The following is a 23,093-nucleotide window of genomic DNA, read 5'->3' as shown; positions in this document are numbered from 1 at the left end:
AATGACGGTGGTGTGAAAAGTGAAATTTTTTTATGTTTTTGCCCAAATTGCATGACCAATTTGGCAAACCAATCAGAGGGGAGCCGTTTGACAAAATGGACATGGAGGTAGCACATTAGTTTGTACTTAACAATTGTGATGAGATAATTACGTACCTAGATGAGCATGAAGAGCTGATGAAGCAGGAACATTCTTCACATTTATATGTCAAAAAGCATCGTGAATTGTTTCCTCGATGGTTTCGTGAAAATGTAAGTTGTTCGTGTTTTAGGTTTTTTGCATAATTGTAAATGTTAAACTAACACAACTTTTTCTCATTTATTTAGGTGAAGAAATTAAAGGAAATTAATTCGCCGGCTTACACTGAAGAATTGTACAACTTAGCGATTGGGCCCCTAAGCGCAGAATTGTACTCCGGTTGTCATGTAAATGGCATCAAGTTTTTGGTAGTTGATCGCGATGACAAGCTTTGTATGCAAAATAGTGGGGTACATGTCCCGGGTGCGGGTGACATTGCAAATATTGATTTCTATGGAAAACTAACAAGTGTTGTGCAATTGCTTTACAAAGACCGGTGTTAAGTGAGACGATGCTTTACTATCGATCAACACTAATAGATGTTGGTATAACGACAACCCCTACACTTTGGCAATGATGGCTAAACAAATTTTCTATATAGATGACCCTAAGGGTGGGAGGGGATGGAAAATAGTTCAAAAGATTGAGCACAGAGGGGTGTATGATATTCTGAACCGAGATCCTACTACCGATGACGATTATGGTGACGTTGTTGACCAACAATTGGAGACTACTTCAACAACACTTGGTGCAAATACATTACGGGATATGACTATTGTACAAGAACTATATCAGGTAGCTAGAGGTCTTGAAATCAAAATACTGATCGACTTCATTATGATTAACCTCGAGGATTTACAATGATGCAATGCATCGGAGCGCGTGAATGATGATGTTGATGTGCACACAGACGAGGAGGAATGGGAGTCTGAATCTGACGATAGTGATGATCTTTATTCTAGTTCAGACAAGAATTAATGAAAAATTGTGATGTATATTAATTAAATGTATTGAATGGTATTTAAAAATGTTGTATACAAACAAAAGTTTCCTTTTAAATTTGTAACAAAATTAAATTTATTTATTTAAACCAAAAAATAAATTAAATTTACAGATATGCGCGACGACGTTTTATAAATGTTTGTTGCGCAAATATTAAAAAATTCCTTTTTTAAAAAAAAAACTAGTTGCGCGACGAAAGTTTAAACATCTTCGTTGCGCAAACATATAAAAATTTGATTTTTTTTTTTCCCAAAATTGGGGGCGTTTGTATTTCTGTGCCTTCAATTCATTTCACTGACTCAATCTCTCTATCGATTGTATTTCGAACTCCTCTCAGACTCAAGCTCATCTCTCTCGTGATTCTCTAAAGCTCTTCTCTCTCTCGATTCTGTCAACCTCCTCACTTTATCTCTCTCTATCTTAAACTCAATCTCAGTGTCTTTCTCTCCCTCTCCCGCACTCCTTCAGTTTCTCTGCAACTCTCTGTCTCGCTTCCGCCGCACTCCAACGCCACACCATCTCTCTGCCGCCGCAGGCAACTTTACTAGGTAAGCACCCAGTCTCCCTTAATTCATCTCCCTTAATTGAATTGTTTATAAGTGCAATTTTATGAATTTTGACCTTCAATTGTTTTAGTTACAACATTTAGGGATTTACGGTTGGAATTGGGAAACCTGGGTTAGGGATTTAGGGTTGGAATTGGGAATCCTGGGTTAGGGATTTAGGGGTGAAATTGGGTTTAAATTGGGAATCGTAGTTGCTCACGATGTAGGGTTTTTGAATTAGGGTTTGAATTACAGATTTACAACTTGGGGAATTTTTATTTTTAATTATCGTTTTTTTTCTTTTCTGTTTCACTAATTCAGCTCATTCTTCTATCCATAAATTCCCAAATTCAATTCGGCTTGCCCAATTTAGGGCTTTTGAGTTCAGTTGTTTAGGTAATTTCAATGCTCTCTCACTTTACATTTGAACAGTTATGAATTTCTGATTTTATTTTGGGAACCGATTTACAATGCCTTATGTCAATGTCACCGTTTGTAATCAGAAGTTGCAAATTTTCACATTCAACCAACAAAATCTTTGAGGTGGGTTTTGATTTTTGGTTTGGTAGAATGCATTTGATTGTGGTTTGGGATTTGTTTGAGTGGTGGGAATGCAGATGGTGTGGGGTTCTGTCAAAACGAAGATGTGGTTTGTGGTTCAATGTTTGTTGTCATAAGAACGAATTGCATGGCTGCGTGTTTGTTGTAGGTGTAGGTGTCGTGATGTGGGGGAGACAAGATTTCTATTGCATATTTGGATGATTTATTAATGATTTGATTTAGCCATTTGGGTTTGAATTTATGAGCTTCTCTTCAAGTTGTTGGTTTGGTTTTGTGTGTATTTTGTGTTCTTTGACATGGGAGTGGTCAAAGAGCAGACAAGGGAGACTGAGAGAGATGAGAAGGAGGAGAAAGAGGGGGTGGTTGTGGGTAGGGATTAGTGTAGGTTATGGAGTAAGACACAACAGAGATGGAGGGAAAGAAAAGAGGAGTTCAACAGAGAATGAGTGTGTCTATCTCTCATTTTAGTCTTATTTCTTTTCATCCTTGTTCCTGTTTCATTTGGTGAACGAAGGTCTCACTCACTTTGTCAAAATGTGACTGTCTGCTTGTCCTTTTTCCAATCATATTTAGCAACGAGCTGTCCAAATATTAGTAGTGGGATATGAGCATGTAGATAGACTTTTTGTTAGTTTCTGTTTGTCACTGAAAAGAAACCTCATCACATAGACTTTTTGTTAGTTTCTTCTTATAGTTATCTTTCAAATTCCATAGTTTGTACACGTAGATAACCATTAATCTATTTAGTGCCCCAATACATATTTACCTAACTTGGGATCATGTTTTTGTTGGTGTGAGTTGATTTTTTAGTGCTCCAATACATATTTTACCTGTCTTAGTTCTTGTTAGCATAACATATAAACAAAATAAGTCAATATTAGCTCCCAATGTTACACTGTCTACATGTTTTTGTTGGTGTGAATTCATTAGTTAGTGCTCCATCATATTACCAATCTGTCAAAAGGAAAACAGTCTACATAGCTCCGCAGGTTTTAACTTTGTAATGGCATGCATTTGAAGATTATTGTAGATGGATCAATTTGTTTGTTTGTTTTTATGAAAAAAAACATGTTCATTGCAATACTCAATTTTATTCTTATCTCATGTTTTCATTCACCTTATATATGTGAAATGAAATGCATATAATAAGATGATATCTAAACAGATTCTTGATTATTTTTGTAGATGTTGAACTTAATATCCAACCAACGGGCAGCTAATAGGGGCAGTCAGATAGAGTATCCAAGAGGTAATGCTGCTACCACTTCCACACTTGATATGGCCACGACGGGTGTTCCTCTGGTCCATTTGGGGCCCACGGTGTCTACGGCTCCTACATCATCGACTTCTTTAGTGACGCATCCTGTCTTAAGCGCCCGACAGACTCATCGACGGCCCCAGAATTCTGAGGAGGCTTAATTGTCTGGTGAGGCTTCCTTGTCCATGGTGAGGAGTCCCAGACAGGTAAGCTTGCTTTGTCCATTAATTATTGTTAAGTAGCACTGAGTAAATTGAAGTCATATCAACAAGTTGTAAATTTTGGTTTTAACGTCCCCAATTTGTATAAACTGTTTGAATTGATGGGTGGATATGTTGTTTTTGTTGTTATATTGTCTACATGTTTTAGGAAATATTATAGTTTTAGGGGAGGTTTTGCCGAATTTTCGGTAGAAAATAGAATTCATCTAATGCTTACTTTGTTTATTTGGTAGGTAAAAAAAAAACCAGTGGCCTTTGCAGACTACAAAAGACTGCACAGACCACTCACAGCATGACCCAGAAGATCACCATTACGTGAGATCTTCGACATCGTGCGGCTACAACAAAGGAGTAGCACAGTGCGTTGGCCACCGATGTTGGCTGCATTATCGAGAACCATTGCCCCCTCAGGTGGGAGTCATGGAGAGCTGTGCCACAAGAAGTCAAGGACACTGTGCTTTATGAATTATCGGTAAGTATTTTCAACCTCAAATACTGAATGTTTATTAAAGTATACAAGATTATAAAGTTTAACTACTATTTATTTGTTGAGTTTTGCAGCATCACTATGAGCTCTCTAACCTCAATTCCAACCAAATGGAGTACATCAATGACCTTTGCTCCAGAAGGTTCACTCAATGGAAGAGCGACCTCCACAAACATTATGAGCTATATGACGGTCTGGAGGTCGCTCTAAAAGTTAGGTGCCCTATAGAGTTGCTGGACCGTCGGGATGAATGGGAGTGGCTCTGTGGCCGAGAAATACCTGGTACGTATAATTTATATTTCAATAATATATTAATAAAAAAATTTACAATTTAAAAAAAAAATTCATTTTTTCATTCATTTGTTATAAATATCTAAACTAATACGTTTTTCTAATTCAACAGAAAAAAGTGAAGGCAAACTTGATCAATCGGTCAAAGAAGAAACTTCTTCACCAATCTGGATCACGATGTTTCTCTTATAGGTTGGAGGAGCGACGTAAGGTAAACGTATATTTATTTTAAGTTTTCAATCTTTTTACTCTTTATTACACTATTGGTAATCTACGTTAACACTTTTTAAAATTTTTCAAAGGGCGTCAAAGTTTCCTGAAATTGACATGTTCAAGGAGGTGTAAGTTCGGCCCGGGGATGAGCTGACAAAGCAGCTTCATGTAAGTTTTTTCAAATTTATAATATTCAATTTGTATTAATATTAATTACATATATATTCAAATTAATTTGTTTATTTTCATTTTTCTAGTCCACTATGGTGGAGAAGGGCCAGACCATTCTGGATAGGGGTGGGCACGATTTGGTTTGGCACGGTTTTGAGTGAAACCGAAACCGAAACTGAAATTTTTTGCGGTTCGGTTCGGTGCGGTTTTGAAGCCAAAATCGAAATGAAACCAAACCGTTTGGTTCGGTTTGGTTTTTAAGAAAAAATATACAATTTGTAAAACATATTAATAAGCATTTCCCAATAGCAATAGGAAAAAGACATTTGTTATGTAAACAATTAACATGTTGCATGCAGTTGTGATGTTAAAACATGTTTGTGCAACAAAAGGGTGTCCCTTACAATGTTTATCATAAAACAAGTTGAATAAATTTGAATTCATTAAACATGAGCGAAACTTTCATACTAGAATATGTGATATCATGCTTCAAATGAGTGGACCTAATTAGATCATTGTTCGATTCTTGATAACAAGATTAGTCCACTCTTATACATATATGTGTGTGTGATGGTATAAAATAACAAAGATCCTTCAAGTTAATGAACGAAAGAAAGTGATGAATGATTATATTCTAGTGTGGTTGAGTCCATACTAAGTGTATAGATTCTAACAAACAACCAATTAAAACATGAAATCTAATATGGACATTTAATTAAATATTTATTAATATTGGCGGTGCGGTTTTCAAAAGCCAAAACCGAAACCAAACCATTTTCTATGTTGCGGTTTGGTTTCAAAACCGAAACCGTTTCAAAATCACAAAATCAAACAGTGCAGTGCGATTCGATTTGGTTCGTGTTTCGGTTTTCGGTTCTAAGCGCCTACCCCTAGTTCTGGAGGAGGTGGCTTCCCAACTTCCCCTAGAGACCCTGATCGAGGAGGTGTTTCCCCATGAGGATGTTGGGTTTCAAATTATGATTGACACACTTGATCAAACCCTTAGTCGTTGGCATAGGAATGTTCATCGGGGGCTTGGGAAAGCCTGCCCTCGAGACCCGTCTGCCTCATCCTCCAAGCAGAGAACTGAAGAGGTCCAAACGCTGACATCTGAAGTGGCGAGCTTAAACGAGCAGATTGCGGCCCAAAACAATTTTATGAACCAAATACGTCGCGCACCCTTCAAATCTCTGGCATTCAATTCCCCGACGTTAAACCACCTCCAGAAACGATCTCCTAGCCCTTCGCCGCAGCAATTACGACCTTTTGGCCCCCTGACACAGCAACAACACCACCAGCTGGCAATTATGACGTCGCGGACTACTTTTTTTTAGTTTTGTTTAAAATTGTTTTCGAATTTAAAAATACTTTTTTCCATTGTATGTACATTTACAATAATTTTTCAATTCAATATTCTTCTTTACATTTTCTATTTTTAATTTCATTAAATTCATTTTTACATAAATGAAAAAAAATTAAATAATAAATTATTTATAAAACTAATTTAAAAATAAATGATAACTTATTTCAAAAACTAAATTTAAAATCTTACTACTTGGCCTCTATATCTGTCGCGCAAGAGTTTATGGGTCAAACTTACATGTTTGTCATGCAAGAGTTTGTGGGTCGAACCCGTGTGTCTGTCGCGCAAGAGTTTGGGGGTCAAACTTGCATGTGACAGAGTTTGTGGGTCGAACCTGTGTGTCCGTCGCGCAAGAGTTTGGGGGTCGAAACCTAGTTTCATCGCTCGGTACACGCAACGACCAACACTTCCGTTGCGCAATCTTCATTTTGCACGATGAAAACTTTTCCCTTGTCGCGCAATGCCTGACGTCACAAGTTTTGCGCAACGCTATCTTCGCTACCCAATGTTTCCGGCGATGATTTTGCCCTTTGCGCGACGTTTTCCCCTTCATCGCCCAAGAAGTTATTTCTAATAGTGAATAGAATGATAAGGGAAAAGAGTGAGGTAGAACGTGGGAATGGGGAAAGAGGGGAAAAAGGTTTTATTTTTAGTTTTCTAATATTACAGATATTTTAAAATCACATATGAGTGTGAGTGAGGCTTTTTTTTTTTTTTTTTTTTTTTTTTTTTTTTTTTTCAGTACATCGATATATTTTTACACTAAGAGGAGAGAGAGTTCGGCTAAGCCACATAATGAGTAACCTAATTTGGTATCAAATTCATCATCTACAAGATTCGAACCTAAGACCTCTCACTTTTAAGTGAAGAGGAATACCAGTAGACCATAGTACTGAGTGAGGCTTAAAAAAAAAAAATAATAATAATAATAATAAAAGCAAAATTTGGTTTGTGTGAAATTACATTACTGCCCATTTTTTTTATTTTTTGTTCAGTTTTAATTAGAGGGTTGAAATGATAATTTTATAAAGTTTTGGTTAACGATCATGATTCTATTAATATATAGTGTAAATAATATAACAAGATATAAGACTTATCAATGAATTTTTATATCAATTATACGATTTTCTCAATATGCCTTAGGTTAGTGGCGGAACAACTCTAACACAAGATGAGAATAACGTAGATTACCAAAATATAGGTTTCATGATTTTGTGAGATCTGTCCCACAGATAATTAACTTGATCAGACTGATTTATTATATTTTTTAAAGAAGACTAATGAAAATAGTTTGAAAACTTTGAGTTTTAACGATAAAAACAAAATAAAATGTAAAGTGAATAGTATCAGAATTGACTTTTTAGTGTAAAAATGTGATTTTTCGTTAAAGTTCCCAATTTATATCCTATCTGAAATGATCATGTAGTTGTCATAGCTAATAGATTAGGAGTCAAATTAAATAGCAAGTTTCATTTGGAAAGCCTAAGTTTGTTTCTTCTTCCAACGTGCACACCCAATACAAATTTTACATAATCAAATCGTACATAACTATTGGTCTAGTAATATTTATTTCAACTTTGTTAAAAGATTTTTCAAGTTTAATTCCCCCTCCCTCGAGATCAGGGACAAAGAAAAAAAAACTTATACGCACAGACAATATACTCACCCGCCAAATTCAATCCGCATCCAACCCCGTTCTGAACTAAATAAATTCAAACAAATAAATGAAGAAGAAGAAGAAGAACTCCAGCTCAATATTACACCCATCAAATTCAATCCATGCCGAAACAATTACAATTAAGGTTTGCATAGAGTATTTATTTAATGTTCTTGTTTACGGCAGCTAATTGGGACAGGCTACATAAATTACAATAACAGAGGAATAATCAATAATTTTACTGTGACAAAGCACTTGTGTTGAAGACAAGAAGGGCACCCCCTGCAAGAATGCCAAAGAGGGTAACTGCCCAGATGGCCAAGCCAGTAAGACCTGCAATTTCATGCATATTAATTTATTAATTCACTTTCATAAGCATTACTTAATTACAAACATCGGGTCAAGCAAGAAGATAATGCAACTGTAGACCTTATGAATTCCTAAATTTAAGCAAATTAAACAATATTATGAAGTTGAAGTTGCTTACCCCCAGCATAGACATCACCAGATGGAGCCCACTCATCTTTGTTGTAGATGGGACTGCATATCAATCATCAGCAATAACTTATTAACAGCCGATCGATTCCGATTGCAATAGTTTGAAAATTTATTCACTTTGAGAATGGTTAGAGGGCATCAAGCAACTAATAGGATACTCCTTGTTAAACAAAAATAAAATATACATATAAAGGAAATTATTATTGGTACTTAAAAAATTTCATTATGATGTGTATTTTTTTTTTTTTTTAAATACAGAAAGTTTAAAATGCAAAATTAGATTTTTGAACGTCAATAACAGTACCCTATAATAAAAGGAAAAGAGAGAGAAAGAGAAAGAGAAAGAGAGAGAGAAAGAGAGAGAACTTGTTTTCTTCCAGAAGGGTTCGTAAATCGGCTGTTTTTCAAAATTTCTCAATTCTAAAAATGTTATCATGTGAATACAAAATCGGAAATGCTAGGGTTTGGAAGCATCCATAATACTAATTCTCTCTATTTTTCGGTGAAATCCATAATGATACTCTTTGAAACATCCATAATACTATTTTTCTTTCTCATGGCCAAAAAAAAAAATTGCTAATGCTATGGATGGTTTTAAAAACAAATTGAAATAAGAGATAGATAATCAAGTCAAATCAATGATACTTTAAGTACGTATGACGGAGACAATGAGCTAATAAACGACTCATATAAAAAAACTAAGCAGTACCATAACAAGTAGATAATTCAAATCCAAAAGTAAAATAAATAGAGCAGTCAGAATATTCAGTTCACACACGCACACACACGCATATGGCATGAATGAAGTTTGAGAGCTGTACCTGTATCCATCAACATTAGCACCGTACTTGTCTACAAACTGGTAAACACCCTTTCCCTGAATCAAAGTTTAAAGCTCCAAAAATTACAAGCAGACCGATTGGATATGATTACATTGTTTTATATTGTCTATATCGACCTAGAACATAACCGATATGAAGTTTGACGTGAAGCACACTTTAGCTATTACATAAGTGGTAACAAAAGTGAAGAGTAAGAAAGACCAACTAATTACCGTAGGCTTCCTCCCGGAGGCATCAACACCGTTCCTCAAGTCCATGCCGCCACCAGTTCCTGCAACACATTTTTATTTTAGTATTAAAACCAATCTCATCTAAGAAAAATATGGTTATAGTTTTATCGAGCGAACTCTTTTTTCTCTATATTTTAGTTGAAAAATTGTTCGTTAACGAAATTTGAACTTAGAAATTAGATTATCATGCACGTAGTGTTACCATATGGGGTGTCAGTCTTGATTTTCTTGACGCCACTGGCTTGCACCTTGAATGAAGCAGAGGACCTGGAAAGAGAGGGAAGGCCTCTCACTGCTGACTTCTCAACAGTGAAGGGAGATGGTTTTAGGCTCACTGAACAAGCCATAACTGAGGCCGACATTTTTGCTGGACTTGCGCTTTTTTCTTTTGCTGATCGGCTATCGTGTGGTGTGCCGCGTCCAAGTCCCTGATAATAAATAATAACACTAACCATGGAGGAGTGATTGCTGAGTGAACACGTTGCAGTGGTTCTGTGGAGGTGGTTGTGGATATGATATTGCAAAACATTATCAAAATGGGGAATAATTTTTACCCTCACCAATTTTTCTCATCTTCGGATCTGACACGTGGGCTAGGGCCAAACGGGTAAGAGAATAGTGGCTTGGAACTTTCGGGATTGAAGAACCCTTAATTCCTGTTACATAATGACATGTTTACTTACATAAAACGTAAATTAGATTCATTTTGACTTTTGAGGTTTTTTTGTATTTGTTAAAATATGGAGTATTGAAATCATTTCAATTCATATTTTCTCTATACATTTACTAAAATATGGAATCAGAAGTGCATGTTTATCCTTACTATTCGTAATCTACTATCTTTAAAGTTAATTGAATAATCAAGTCAACTGGGGAGACTATTGATCTAATTCCCTATCTTAACTTTCTCTATACCTAAAAGTACTTTGATTCCTTACTTCCCTATTATTGGTTCTCAATTTTGTGCTACACTTTAGTAGTAGTAGAAAACCAAAAGAGTTGTTTTTTTTTTTTTCTTTTTTTGGTCAAAAGGAAATTTTTATTAAACACCAAACCCAAACTTACACGCAAAACAAAAGCCCAACTTACACCTATAAACAAACAAAAAAGGGCCTAAAACAAAGAAAGTGAGCCCAACAATGGTAAAGCCCAAAAAACAGCACATCAGTCGAGAAGCTTCCACTGCTTTCTCCACCGACAAAATTCAAGGCAGCCAACCGATTCGCCGTCCACCTCCGAGTATCGCTGTTAACTACATTGAAATGTCTGGGAATTGAAGAGAAAATTAAGAAGGAAGATGAAGAATGATGAACACAGAGATCAGAGAGCGAAATACGACTTGTATTAATTGATTGAATGAAGGTTACACACACACACACACACTATTTTTATAAGAGAAAGCTTAACTACTCTAACCAAATACTAACAAACTTACTAATTGTATTGCTAACTGTATTGCTGACTTGTACACTTAATATTCTCCCTCAATCTCAACTGCGGTATCCTAACTTGAGATTGCAACAAAGTCTCAAATAGCAAACACTGAAATATGGACACATTGCAGAGTTTTCTTGTTCCAATTTGACTTTGGTGATGCCTTCTGATTGAAAAAGGTTTTGTTGCCTTGAGTTGCAGCAATTGGGCTTTGCTTTTTCTCCTCATGTTCTTCTTAACTACGGTCCCACAAACATGAACCTAAATCCATGCTTAAACTGACAGGTATCCATAGTCAAACATGCTACTTGCACATATGTTACTTGCTCACTAAATTGACAGGTATTCAGAACTTAAATCCATACTCAAGAACGGTGCAATTTCATCCCATTATCATCACACATCACTTTTGTAGATACAATCTTCCAAAGACAGAATGTTCTCCAATATTTCTTTCAACATACTCAGATAGATTATGGAACCATTCTATATGCAGAAGCCCATTTTGAGCCACACTACCTCTACGTTGAAACCCTAAATCCCCAAATCTTCTACCTCTCAAACCTTTTCATTTTCTCCACTCAGAAAGCATCGATCTCAATTGAATGTTAGGAACACTGCACATTATCTGCTACTTTCATATTTTCAAGGAAGTTTAACGATGAAGTTTCTTTTAGTCCGAGAAGGCCATTTTCCATTTGGGATCAATTGGGTTGCTTAGAGAGTATTGTCCTTGGTCAAGGAAGAAGAACATACCCTAGTTAAAAGGAAATAGTTGTATGCATCATTTACCTTTGTTTCTAATTGAATACAGAATCAAAGAATAGCCTTTTATAACGTTGTAACACACCCTCATGTCGGTTATAACAATTTCTTACGGGATTACCCTTCGTGGGATTTACCATCATCAACTTCATTTAACATCGGCATTGGCCTTTAAAACAGAAAATTAACAAACTATAGTGTGACATTGGCCTTAACTATAGTACCACAGGATCGCCATTTGTGGATTTTACCAAAAAACTACTCTTAAAAATGGCATCGGCCTTCACAATTTCAACAACAGAAAATCAACATCTATGTAGGATTACCCTTCGTGGGATTTATCTACTCACATCACAAAATTACCCTTTATGGGATTTACCGTTTACAACTTTTTTGTATAACCGAACTTACTATAGATTCATGCTAACAATTGAGTTGGTTAGACTCGACATTATAAGCTGAGATAAGGAAAAATTACTACACAAACTCCTCAACATAATTGTAGAAAATCAGTGAAGCAGAGAGACAAGAATTGGATAGTGCAAAACTTCCTGAGTAATTCAACAATGAACACCCTAAAGATATTAGTAGCAATCAAACCCAAGAATCCATACCCATTTCTCCAAACATATCAATATGCAACTATACCTAAAACGTAACAAATTCGCCAACTTTCTGACTTCAACAACTTCAATGAATACTATATACTCAAACATTCTTGGCATCAGCCTTATCAATTCTGAATTCATAAAACTCAAACTTCAACAATTGACAATTCTCTGAACAAGCAACTTCATAAATTTCTTGAACTACCAACATTTCTTGCAATCAGCCTTAAGTATATACTCAAAACCCTGAAACAAATCATATAGAATTCGCACCAACACTGCATAAAATTTCATTGACCCAAAAACACAAACACCTTATGTGGAGAATTGAAGAAACAAAGAAATGTAACGACCTGATTCCAACAATGCCACCAGAAAAGATTACAACAAGAGCACCAATCCAAGAACAACAACTAGACTCCAAGAACTTCAAGAACCATACCCAAATCCAGTGCAAATTCAGCGAAACATTATGAAAGGAAGAAGTAGAAAACCATACCAAAATCTGCAAATCTTGATCTTGCCAATGAAAGTGGCCATCAGCATGCGATTGCATATGAGATTGGAATCGGTGAAGCCGTCATTTCTCCAAAGTTGAACAGATCGAGAGCTTCACCTCTATTCTCAAGTTTCAACTTGAAGATGCAATTGAGAAGGAAGATTTCAAGGAAGCTGCAAAACATGATGCTTCGAGATTGTGTAGATACATAAGAAGTAGACTGGTAGGTTGGTGGGTTGGCTACCCAAAAGATTCAGATGATCCTTTTGGAAGACTAATATGATTAACTCCTGACGTGGGTAGATTCATTGGATGGTGAAGCACCCATTTCTGGAAATATCTCCGATTCCAACGCCTCAATTGATTGCAGCGATGGAGATGCAACTCTCTGCATTTGCTCTGCTGCCTTTTTTGCTCTAAATTTTTCTCCAACTTTTGATCTCTCGCTTTCGATCGAGAATGGGGAGACTCATGAATTTGATCGAAAAGAAATCAACCTAAAAGAACAATGGCAGAAGCACGCAGAAACGTATCCTAACATCTAATGAAAATTTGAAAAGAAACTAAGCTATAAACAAATGAAAAATAATGGGAAGTGGAACCACCATAATCCATGGCATGAGCCTGGTGACTCTGATACCATGTTAACTACATTGAAATGTCTAGGAATTGAAGAGAAAATCAAGAAGGAAGATGAAGAATGATGAGCGCAAAGATCAGAGAAAGAGATTTTAGAGGGAAATATAACTTGTATTAACTGATTGAATGAAGGTTACACACTCACACACTATTTTTATAAAAGAAAGCCTAACTACTCTAACCAAATACTAACAAACTTACTAACTGTATTGCTAACTGTATTTCTAATTGTATTGCTGACTTGTATACTTAATAATCGCATCCTTAAACGCCACATGAGCACAGCCATAAGTAAGAGATAGTCGACAACCAAGAGAGAAAAGTCAACTACTAGTATAAAGCTTACGGAAACCCACAAACGACATTGTTGGAAATGGTAAACGAGAACGTGGTGGTGTTGGAAACACCCGAGTTTGTGTAAACTCTGGAACTCTACACACGAACTCAACATGAAATATGGCTGAAGATTGGAGCAAGGAAGAGCCAGGAAAAGGTATACTCATAGGGATTGAGGAATTGGACAGGGCAGAGTGAAAATTGGGAGAAACATCAGTAAAGGCAAGGAGAAAAGAAGGAAAAACGAGAAAAAAGGACATGGCAACCGACCCCAGCCGTAGCTAGGGCCGATGCCGCCGGAGATTCTAAGATTTGAACGTCTCACACAATCAGTGAGAATGACTTTCAGCTAAGAGAGAAAAAAGCTCTCACTTCGAAGAGAAAAAAAAAAGTGCAAATGAGTTACTCCTAAATAAAAAATTAAAGGGTTAATCTCAGTTTACTACCCAGAAGTTTCTTGGTTTTCAACATTTAATACATGAAGTTTTTTTCATCTCAGAATGGTACATAAAGTAATAATTTTGGGACACTTTCATACATCTGTTAAGTTTGTTGTTAAATCAGCCATTAACTGGTGACGTGGTGTTCACGTGAACAGTGACTAGGTGCCACATGTCATAGGGGTCCACATAAATATTAAAAAATTAAAAAAAAAATTCTAGCTGTCCGACAAAATTTCATTGTTTGTCACTTTTTTCCTGTCAATGGGTAGCGCTGCGTGGGTGTACACCATCTCCTTCACCTCATCGTAACCTCCTTCTACCGCTAACTCAGACGACACCGTGTTGTTGATCTCCTTCAAGATCTCTTGTTCCACACGTAGGTTCTGCGAAAGCAGCCAAAAGAACCAGGTGAGAGCCGCCGAAGTGGTTTCCCGGGCTGCAAGGGTGAAGCTGATGACGATGCCGGTGATGAACTTCTCGTCGGAGTGGCCGGAGCTCAAGAACCGGGATAGCAAATCTACAGACTCTAACGCTTTCGCCTCATTCAGATCCTGCTTCTTTTCTTTGACAATGGTGTTGGCGAACTCGCGGATTTCCGATACGACGGCACGGAGGCGCTTTTCAGACCCTATTCCGAGAGCCTTTTTGAGTTTCCACACTAGGTAAGGCAATTCGAACCCTTTGCTGCTGATTTGCATGGCGTCGTCGAAAACCACTGCGAATTTGGCTTCGAGCAGAGAAGGTAGGAGGTAATCCAGGTCATACCCAAAAGCAATTTGACAGATGTTATCAAAAGTGAAGCGCTGAAGAATGTCTTGGGAAGTCGAGGACTAAATTATTAGTGGCGGAGGCGGAGAGGATCGGAATGAGGCGGTCAGAGAACTCGATGTCGACCACCTATTTGACGAACTTACACAAAGACTTGGTGTTGAATTTGTGGCTGGAGACTTGGTGTTGGAACTTCCAGTTATCACCGTCAACGTTGAAAATGTCGTTGCCGAAGAGGTCGGCAAATGTGGTGCGGGAGGCCTCACCTTTTTGGTAGTTGGGGAAGTTGGTCTTGAGGATGTGCTGACCAACGGTGGGATTGGCGGTGACGACCCAGTGGCAACCGAGAGAGTGGTAGAGGGTGAAGGTGTTTGATGGGGAGGTGCGGAGGAGGTCGGTGAACCACTGGAGTCTGTGGTGGTGGTTTTTGTAAAGAGATGGGTGGACACAGAGGAGAGAAGGCAAGGAGGGGGAGCGGGGGTTAGGTATGAGAAGACGATAGAGGCTGTGCAGAAGAGAGAATGGAGGGAAAGGGTTGGGGGTTGAGGTATGGGACATGCAGAATTATTTTTTTTTTTAATTTTTTAATATTTATGTTAGCCCCTATGACATGCGGCGCCTAGTCACTGTCTACGTGAACGCCACGTCACCAGTTAACGGCTGATTTAACAGTAAACTTAACGGATGTATGAAAGTATCTCAAAATTATGACTTCATGGACCACTATAGGATGAAAAAAATTTCATGTATTAAATGCTGAAAACCAAGAAACTTCGGGTAGTAAACTGAGATTAACCCAAAATTAAAAGTAGTGCTACATTGAGCTCAGAACAAAGAACTTGAAATGAGAATTGGAATTTCTTCATCTATAGTTCATAACTTCATAATTCATAAATTATTGGACAACACATGTTATTATACATTTGAGATTAATTTTTTAGTAGAGTCGAACCAAGTTGTTACACGCTTGAGCACTAAGTTCCAAATGAAAAGAAAGCGAATTACTAATTAAAGTCCTAAGTCATAACACTAATAATTAATTATTATAAGCAGCTGAGGATCTCTGTGAGTTTTGACGCAGCAGCTATTCTGCTAGCTATAGCACCTTCAACATTAGGACTAACACAGAAATCTCCACGGATAGCAAGCCTCTTGTTCTTATCCCAAAGGCATTTCTCCTCTCTGGCTACGCTTGCAGCTGGAAAAGGGCCTTCCCTACAAACAAAATCCAATGGTATCATATAGCTTTAAACTTTAAAGCATTGCAGAGTATCAAGCATGAGCTTAACTATATATAATTTATTTTAGACTGCGATTTTGAGACACTTTCACATAATAATTTCAGATCCATAAACTAAGCATTGTTTTCATCCTTGGCGTGGACTTTAAACTAATATAAGAGAAAAATAAGGGTCTGTTTAGTACTCTACTTGAATCTAACTTTTTCAACTCAAAAACAATTTTCAAGTTTTAGGCCTTAAAACTTGTTTGGTATGACTATTTTAAAAAACTAAACTTAAGACTAACTAAAAAATATAGTATATTTTCTAAAAACATAAAAAATGAGTTTTTTAAAACTTAAACTCACTCATTTATTTTCTCTCTTCTCCCCTCTCACCCCAAATCTATCTCTCTCTTTTATCCTCTCTCTCCTCTTTTTTTTTTTTTTATTACTTTTTTTGACTCTCTTCCAATCCGCTCTCTTCATTCTCTTGGTTCTTTCCCTCATTCATTTTCCTCTCTATCTCATCCGATCCTTTCTTCTTTTTCTTTCCTTCAATCATCTTTTATTTTCTTTCCTCCTCTCTCCTCTTTCTCCCTCTCCTACGGCCCCTCTTTTTAGATCTATTTGTCTAGTTTAAATCGTAAGATTTAAAATTTTTAAATCACAAACCAAACAAATTTTTGAGTTTTAAAGAAAATTATTTTCAAAAAATGTTCTTAAGAAATGTTATGAGAAATGATAAAAATTTTCAAATAAGATACCAAACATGCCCTAAGAGATTTATGGAAAAGCTGATGCAAAGACTAATTTTAGACTACAGTTCAGAGCGAAACTAAGATTCCATGAATACCTAGAGGTAGAACGGCCAGGCTTGCTGCTTTCACAATGAGCCCAGCTTAAAACTTCAGAACTTCTTATTGAGAAACATTTAAAGGGTATCTGATTCAGAAATTAGGCACCAGGGTCAGCCCAGATCAACATCAAATAGAAGAAAAGAGTACACAAATTAAGAATGTGATACAAATGGTTGCGGGAATACATGGAGCCAAACCCAACATCCCTAGAGAAAGGAAAAGTTGATGAACCATGTAGCATTTTATGAATCCACAGTTTACAGATGACTATATAACTTTAAGAAGGCATAATAAATATCTTACTGAGGACTGAGGCTCTGAAAATGCTATCATGAGAGCAAAGCATGGACGGACAGGAATATCATTTAACTTAACAGGCAACACTGGAACTAAATTTAAGTCTGCATGCATCTCAAATGATTAGATCCACGATGCTTTTATGCTATTCTTCAGAAAACAATGCATGTGCCAGACAAGAAAAGTGAGCATGCTTACGGGGGTAAGAACCTAGATTAAGCTGTCAAGTTCCAAGTAAACGGTCAGAAAATAGAAGGCTTTATTCGATGCATTGACACATTGTAGGCATTCCAACTGTTGTTCAATGTGATACATCCTACTCAAATATCCAATCGATCTGGAGAAGGAAGTGATATCTTATAGTAGTAAAAATAAGCATTTGCTAGCTGATGCTTAGCATCCATGTAAATAAAACCCACCAATAGGGCAAAGCATGCATAACATAAACACCAACACTGGCAAGCTCACCAAGAACTGCCACTTAATATTGCGAAAATTTTCTAGACATGCTTAGAATAGAAAAACTTGAAGGAGTGTGTTCAATACCAAGAAGTGGTTGTCTTCCCGTAACACTTGTAAACCTGAGCGAAATAAGGTTTTTGTCTGTTGCAACCACTCCCTTAAACTGGCCAAGATTTTGCCCATCTGAACCTATCAATGACCACAAATTTTCATCCTCTAGTGACTCCAACCCCCCAACACTCGCCTCAAACTACTTTCCACTCCTAAAGAAATTATAGCGCAAATAAGTTCCAACAGATATTCAACCTTGAATAGAAATCGTGCCGACAGAAAATCGGTAGAATTAGTACAAACTGGACTCCTGGCGTAATGCTCATGAACCAACATTCTGCATATAGAATTCATGCCCACAAAAATGATGTAAGCATAGGTAGTCATTAGCCAACCTATTTCACAAATGAAACATGTTTCCCTGCATTATAAAACATGTTTGCTGATTAACGTAGTACTTGCAAACCTGTTCCGGGTCAACAAATTTGTTGGAAATGTGATCAAAGAAGCCAAATTTCTCTTGCCAGCAAGCAACATGACCCTTTGATTCCCACTCATGAACAAGACCCAAAACCTCAGTGTTGTTGGCATTGAAAAATGGAGCACAATGGTCAAACAACAGTTCCTTCCCATCCTCAACAACTTCACTACAACTAAATTTTCAGTAATCAAAAGGAAAAAGAAACTCATATGTAACAACTCGCACCAAAAATCAATAGCTTCGTCATTTGAATTTCCAAATGATATTGACATCAAAGGGCTTTTTTTTCATGAGGAAATGGTAAATGTACTAAGTAGTCATATCAGTTTGTAGTTGTACAACAGCCACAACCCAATCGATATGGCATTTCCAAATAGGCAGTCATATCAGTTTGAAAACAACTTGAATCATCTAGTAAACAGAATCTTTAACTATTTCCCTAATCACATGCATTAAAACCTCAGAATTTGTCTTTTGGATTTCTTCCAATCAACAAAGGGTCAAATCATGAAGGAATTCAAAATGTAATCTAATGCTGTGTGCCCAAATTTTCCCACAAACCAAACGGAGCATAACAAAGAAAATCCATTTCTGATAACCAATAGCACATTTAATCCCCAAATTATATCAAAACTTCTGATAAGAAAATGAATATTGTAAATTTGTAAAACAAGAGTGAAAAAGGTACCTTCTTTGGGACATGCGGCCGCTGAGGACTCCGCCGGACTTCAACAAAGTTACAGACACTCCGCTTCTGGCGAGAGTTGATGCACACACTGCTCTTGGAACTGCGATATATAGATTATATGATTTAGTCATGAGATTAAACAAACAATAATACAAATTAAGGGAATGTGAAGAATGGGTTTTGAATTTCGATGCTTTTACTTCCGCTTCCCACTAATCATATCATATGTTGTTTCTTCTGCTCAATCTGCTCTGCTCTTTCCTGACTTCCCACCGTTCGTTCCTTCATTTTCCGCCACAAACTCAAAGGTCGTTGGTAGTTGGTAGCAGGGCCGGTCTGAGAATTTGGGCCCCAGGCGAGTTTTTGAAATGGAACCTAATATTCTCTGATTTCAAGTTCTTTGTACATTGATATGCATAAAAAAAATTCGCTAAATACATATTTTATTTCCACATCTAATATCATTAAAAATTAATATAAAAAAAACATAAATATACAAACATTACTTAAACATTAAACAGCTTAAGTTTTTAGATTCAAATTAACTAAATGTTTGTAGTCAATAGTCTAAGATTGAGAGTGAAGAACAATAAAACTTGATGATCAAGGGAGTAAAGAACAATAAAACTTGATTGATGAGTATAATAAATTCAACAACACTAATTGTTTCTCTTGTGTTTTTTTTGTAAAATCAACATCACACTAACGAATCAAATACTAAAACAATCCATTGAATAAAAAATTATCGAAAAGAAAAATATAAATCCAAAGTTTTGAATACCTTAAAGTACAATCTTCAAGACCATGTGATAATTGATTTAAAAATTCGATAGAAATGGCGAGATTGGGAAGTTGAAATAAAAAAAGATTGCACTGGGACTTGAGTTTTATAACTTTATATGCATTTAGACAAATGGATTGACAATAAATTTGAAAAACAAGAAAAATTTAGTAACTAAAAAAGGCATCTCTGTGTTTTGAACTCAACACTCCAAAGAAAAAGAAAGATAAACATTTCCACTACACGAACAAATGAATTATTATATCTCTTACTTTTTTTTTTTGTATTTATATGTTATTTACAAGTGTTTGGACCTAAATTTACGCTATCGGCCCATACAATCAAGGCCGTTAGATGAGTAAGGTTCTAGACCGTTGGATGATAAAGTGGTTGAGATAATTTTCAATTATTATTAAGGAATAATATTGTGGTTTTAATCATAATATTATCTCTTAATATATATTGGATTATCTAAGCCTAATATTGGCTATATCCAGCGGATCGTTTAAAGATAAATGATATCTAAAAGATAGGTTGTTGCTTACCTTGAGAAGTCTTTGACCTAGACTCTAGCTGATGAGTTTGAATTAAAATCAAATTCTACACAAGTGAAGCCGCACCACACATCTGCTTCTATAAATACAAGGCTGCGAACACCATAGAGAGGACCTCCAATAGAACACACAACTGCCATGCGCAAAACCTCTCAAACATCTTGAGATTTTTTATTTTCTTTTTTCCGCCGACACATCTTCAGTTTGGATAAACAGCACTGTGAAGGCAACCGGCGAACATCTTCAGTTTGGATAAACAGCACTGTTGCCGTAGAATCAGCCGTTCCCGAAGCACCTTCAGTTTGGATAAACAGCACTGCGTCGAGGCCGACTGGTTATCTATCCAAGTCTCGGTCGAGAAGGATTTTCAAATCCTTATTGGCAGAGGTCATCTCATTAGCCTTCTCGGCGAAGTGAGGTGTTACCAGGTTACTACATTCGGCACCTTGAGAGCCGAATTTGATATTGAACTTCGTAGAACTAGCAGCCTTGTCTTCAGGCTCGAGAATCCAAAGGCCGAGATTTGTTCCTTCCTCGGCCGCAGTCGCAAGATAAAGAAGTCAACAACGCGCTCAACGCAACATCAACAAATTTTACTCCTCGGCCGAGCTCGGCCGACGAGTTGGCACGCCCCGCATTCAACCGAAGGACGTAGTTAGCTTACTAGTTACTCGGCCTGCGCGCCACGTAGGCTTTGTAATTTTTAGGGTCAACATTTTGGCACGCCCAGTGGGACCCAGTGCTAAAACTACGAAGTTTATATGATATATCAAGATTCCAATCCGGCTCCACGTAGCCGATTGTACGAGCGCCTAGAGGAATTGAAAAAACACAATGAAGAACGGAAAAGATCTTTGGAAGTGGAAAAAGTTCTTCGTGGCCATAAAGAGTTGCAAAAGTCATTCGCTTACATGTTGAGAATAAAAGCTCATGTTGCCCTGCAAGAGCAATGGGTAAATGAAGACAGGGCTCGATTTAATGCCTGGCTAGATGGAAAATATTTTCCTTACGTTTTCGACTACAAATCAATTCCATTTGAGGAATGGTTGGTTGAAAAGACTGGGGGGCAATTTTCCGCTTCGGCCGTAATCAGACATCGGCTTAAGAAAATTGTTAATTTGGTCGAGGAACAAAGGCCACCTATTTTTTCGGTCGAGACTGAAAGTGTGGTAGGCCTAGAAGAAAATGTTCAAGTTTCTGAGCCAAGAATTGACTCAGAAAATGTTTCTTTAGAGGAGTGTTCCAATGACGAACAATACCGATACACGACTTCGGACCATAAAACCACATCAATTGATATGGTAATTGGAGACATGGTTTTAGATGCCGAAACTACGCCAATCAATATGATTATTAGTGATAACACCGATATAGAGAAATCTCATTCGGCTAAGTTGTTTGAATTAAAAGCCGAAATTATGCGTGTGGGGCATAATAATTGTTCAACACATTCGGCGGCCGAAAATGAAAAAATTTTCACCAAGTTACAAATATTTGGAGAAAATTCTTTATTTGGCCTAGAGCAAAATCAATTTGAGAATTTTGATATTATAAGATCTCGGCTTGGAATAAAACATCGTTGGCCTCCTCCTATTTATGGTTCGACCACTTTTATTTCCATGTGCTAAATTACTTTCTTAACCATTCGGCCTCTTGGCCGATACTTAAGAAAATACAGGGGGGGCAATGAGCATTGAGCCCCCGGGGGGAAAAAAAAAAAAAAAAAAAAAAAAAAAAATGGGTGATAGAAATATGCATGCCCGACAACATCATTCCAAAGCCAATGGGCTAAGTTTTGATTTTGTTTTTTGTGGCTTTGGATTCATATATATGTAATGATGGTCTTCGGCCACTTTAAGACCTCGGCCGACAATGAAGTTCCTCGGCCACGAAACGTATCTAGCTAATGTTCCTCGGCCCACTTTACAAAACGATATGGCCGAATAAAAGAAAATATGGCCGAATACAATTCTTTGGCCGAATAAAAGAAAGTTTGGCCGAATACAATGGGATATATATATATATATATATATATATAGGTTCTACACCCAATTCTTCTTGGCCTCGGCCTCGGCCCACTTTACAAAACTATTTGGTCGAATACAATTCTTTGGCCGAATAAAAGAAAGTTCGGCCGAACTATTGACCCCAAATTATTTTTCCTACCCCCTAATTCTTCTCGACCTTGGTTCATGATTGCTTATCACTTCTCTTCAACCATGAGTTGTTCTTTGGTCAAAAGAAGCCAGGATCATGTTCTCTCGGCTCAACACAGCAACAGGTTTCTCTCGGCCTGATAAGTAGGTGGTCGAGGTACTCCTGACTGGCTGGAAAGACTTAATTTCCTTAACCATTCGGCTTATGGGCCGAAGCTCAAGGAAACTGGGGGGCAATGTTTGGACCTAAATTTACGCTATCGGCCCATACAATCAAGGCCGTTAAATGAGTAAAGTTCTAGACCGTTGGATGATAAAGTGGTTGAGATAATTTTCAATTATTATTAAGGAATAATATTGTGGTTTTAATCATAATATTATCTCTTAATATATATTGGATTATCTAAGCCTAATATTGGCTATATCCAGCGGATCGTTTAAAGATAAATGATATCTAAAAGATAGGTTGTTGCTTACCTTGAGAAGTCTTTGACCTAGACTCTAGCTGATGAGTTTGAATTAAAATCAAATTCTACACAAGTGAAGCCGCACCACACATCTGCTTCTATAAATACAAGGCTGCGAACACCATAGAGAGGACCTCCAATAGAACACACAACTGCCATGCGCAAAAC

The 23,093-nt window shown here is 37.0% G+C and overlaps 2 protein-coding genes, 1 long non-coding RNA gene and 1 pseudogene across 7 annotated transcripts; 1 reads left to right on the top strand and 3 right to left on the bottom strand.

The window, feature by feature from the left end:
* The first annotated feature begins 1,302 nt into the window (after window positions 1–1,302).
* Window positions 1,303–5,275, top strand: LOC137727414 (uncharacterized). 3 transcript variants are annotated; one of them, XR_015952005.1, is made up of 6 exons: window positions 1,303–1,628; window positions 3,372–3,650; window positions 3,899–4,434; window positions 4,556–4,654; window positions 4,756–4,824; window positions 4,914–5,275. It is a non-coding gene; the product is annotated as an uncharacterized LOC137727414 (long non-coding RNA). The 3 variants fall into 3 exon arrangements; XR_015952004.1 differs by having other exon boundaries at window positions 1,313–1,628; window positions 3,899–4,137; window positions 4,227–4,434; window positions 4,756–5,275; XR_015952003.1 differs by having other exon boundaries at window positions 4,756–5,275.
* A 2,660-nt stretch (window positions 5,276–7,935) lies between these two features.
* On the bottom strand, window positions 7,936–9,897 carry LOC137729094 (photosystem II 10 kDa polypeptide, chloroplastic). Its single transcript, XM_068467920.2, has 5 exons — window positions 9,620–9,897; window positions 9,400–9,458; window positions 9,167–9,222; window positions 8,335–8,387; window positions 7,936–8,180 (listed from the first exon to the last, which is right to left on the bottom strand). The coding sequence occupies exons 1-5, from the start codon at window positions 9,870–9,872 to the stop codon at window positions 8,086–8,088; spliced, it is 516 nt and encodes a 171-aa protein (XP_068324021.2). The 5' UTR covers window positions 9,873–9,897; the 3' UTR covers window positions 7,936–8,085.
* A 4,459-nt stretch (window positions 9,898–14,356) lies between these two features.
* Window positions 14,357–15,467, bottom strand: LOC137728420 (cytochrome P450 94A1 pseudogene; annotated as a pseudogene).
* A 281-nt stretch (window positions 15,468–15,748) lies between these two features.
* Window positions 15,749–19,362, bottom strand: LOC137729710 (uncharacterized). 3 transcript variants are annotated; one of them, XM_088677965.1, is made up of 4 exons: window positions 19,168–19,362; window positions 18,968–19,067; window positions 16,985–17,073; window positions 15,749–16,124 (listed from the first exon to the last, which is right to left on the bottom strand). In XM_088677965.1, the coding sequence occupies exons 1-4, from the start codon at window positions 19,185–19,187 to the stop codon at window positions 15,953–15,955; spliced, it is 381 nt and encodes a 126-aa protein (XP_088534091.1). In that variant the 5' UTR covers window positions 19,188–19,362; the 3' UTR covers window positions 15,749–15,952. The 3 variants fall into 3 exon arrangements, with proteins under 3 accessions (XP_088534091.1, XP_088534092.1, XP_088534093.1); XM_088677966.1 differs by lacking the exons at window positions 18,968–19,067; window positions 19,168–19,362 and adding exons at window positions 17,292–17,505; window positions 17,832–17,972; XM_088677967.1 differs by having other exon boundaries at window positions 17,832–19,362.
* Between the last annotated feature and the right edge of the window lie 3,731 nt (window positions 19,363–23,093).

The sequence above is a fragment of the Pyrus communis genome, chromosome 10, assembly GCF_041283825.1.
Source record: "Pyrus communis isolate YQ-2024b chromosome 10, ASM4128382v1, whole genome shotgun sequence".
Taxonomy (NCBI): Eukaryota; Viridiplantae; Streptophyta; class Magnoliopsida; order Rosales; family Rosaceae; genus Pyrus; species Pyrus communis.
The sequence above is the reverse complement of the archived record's forward strand: the minus strand, read 5'-3'. Positions and strand labels throughout refer to the sequence as shown.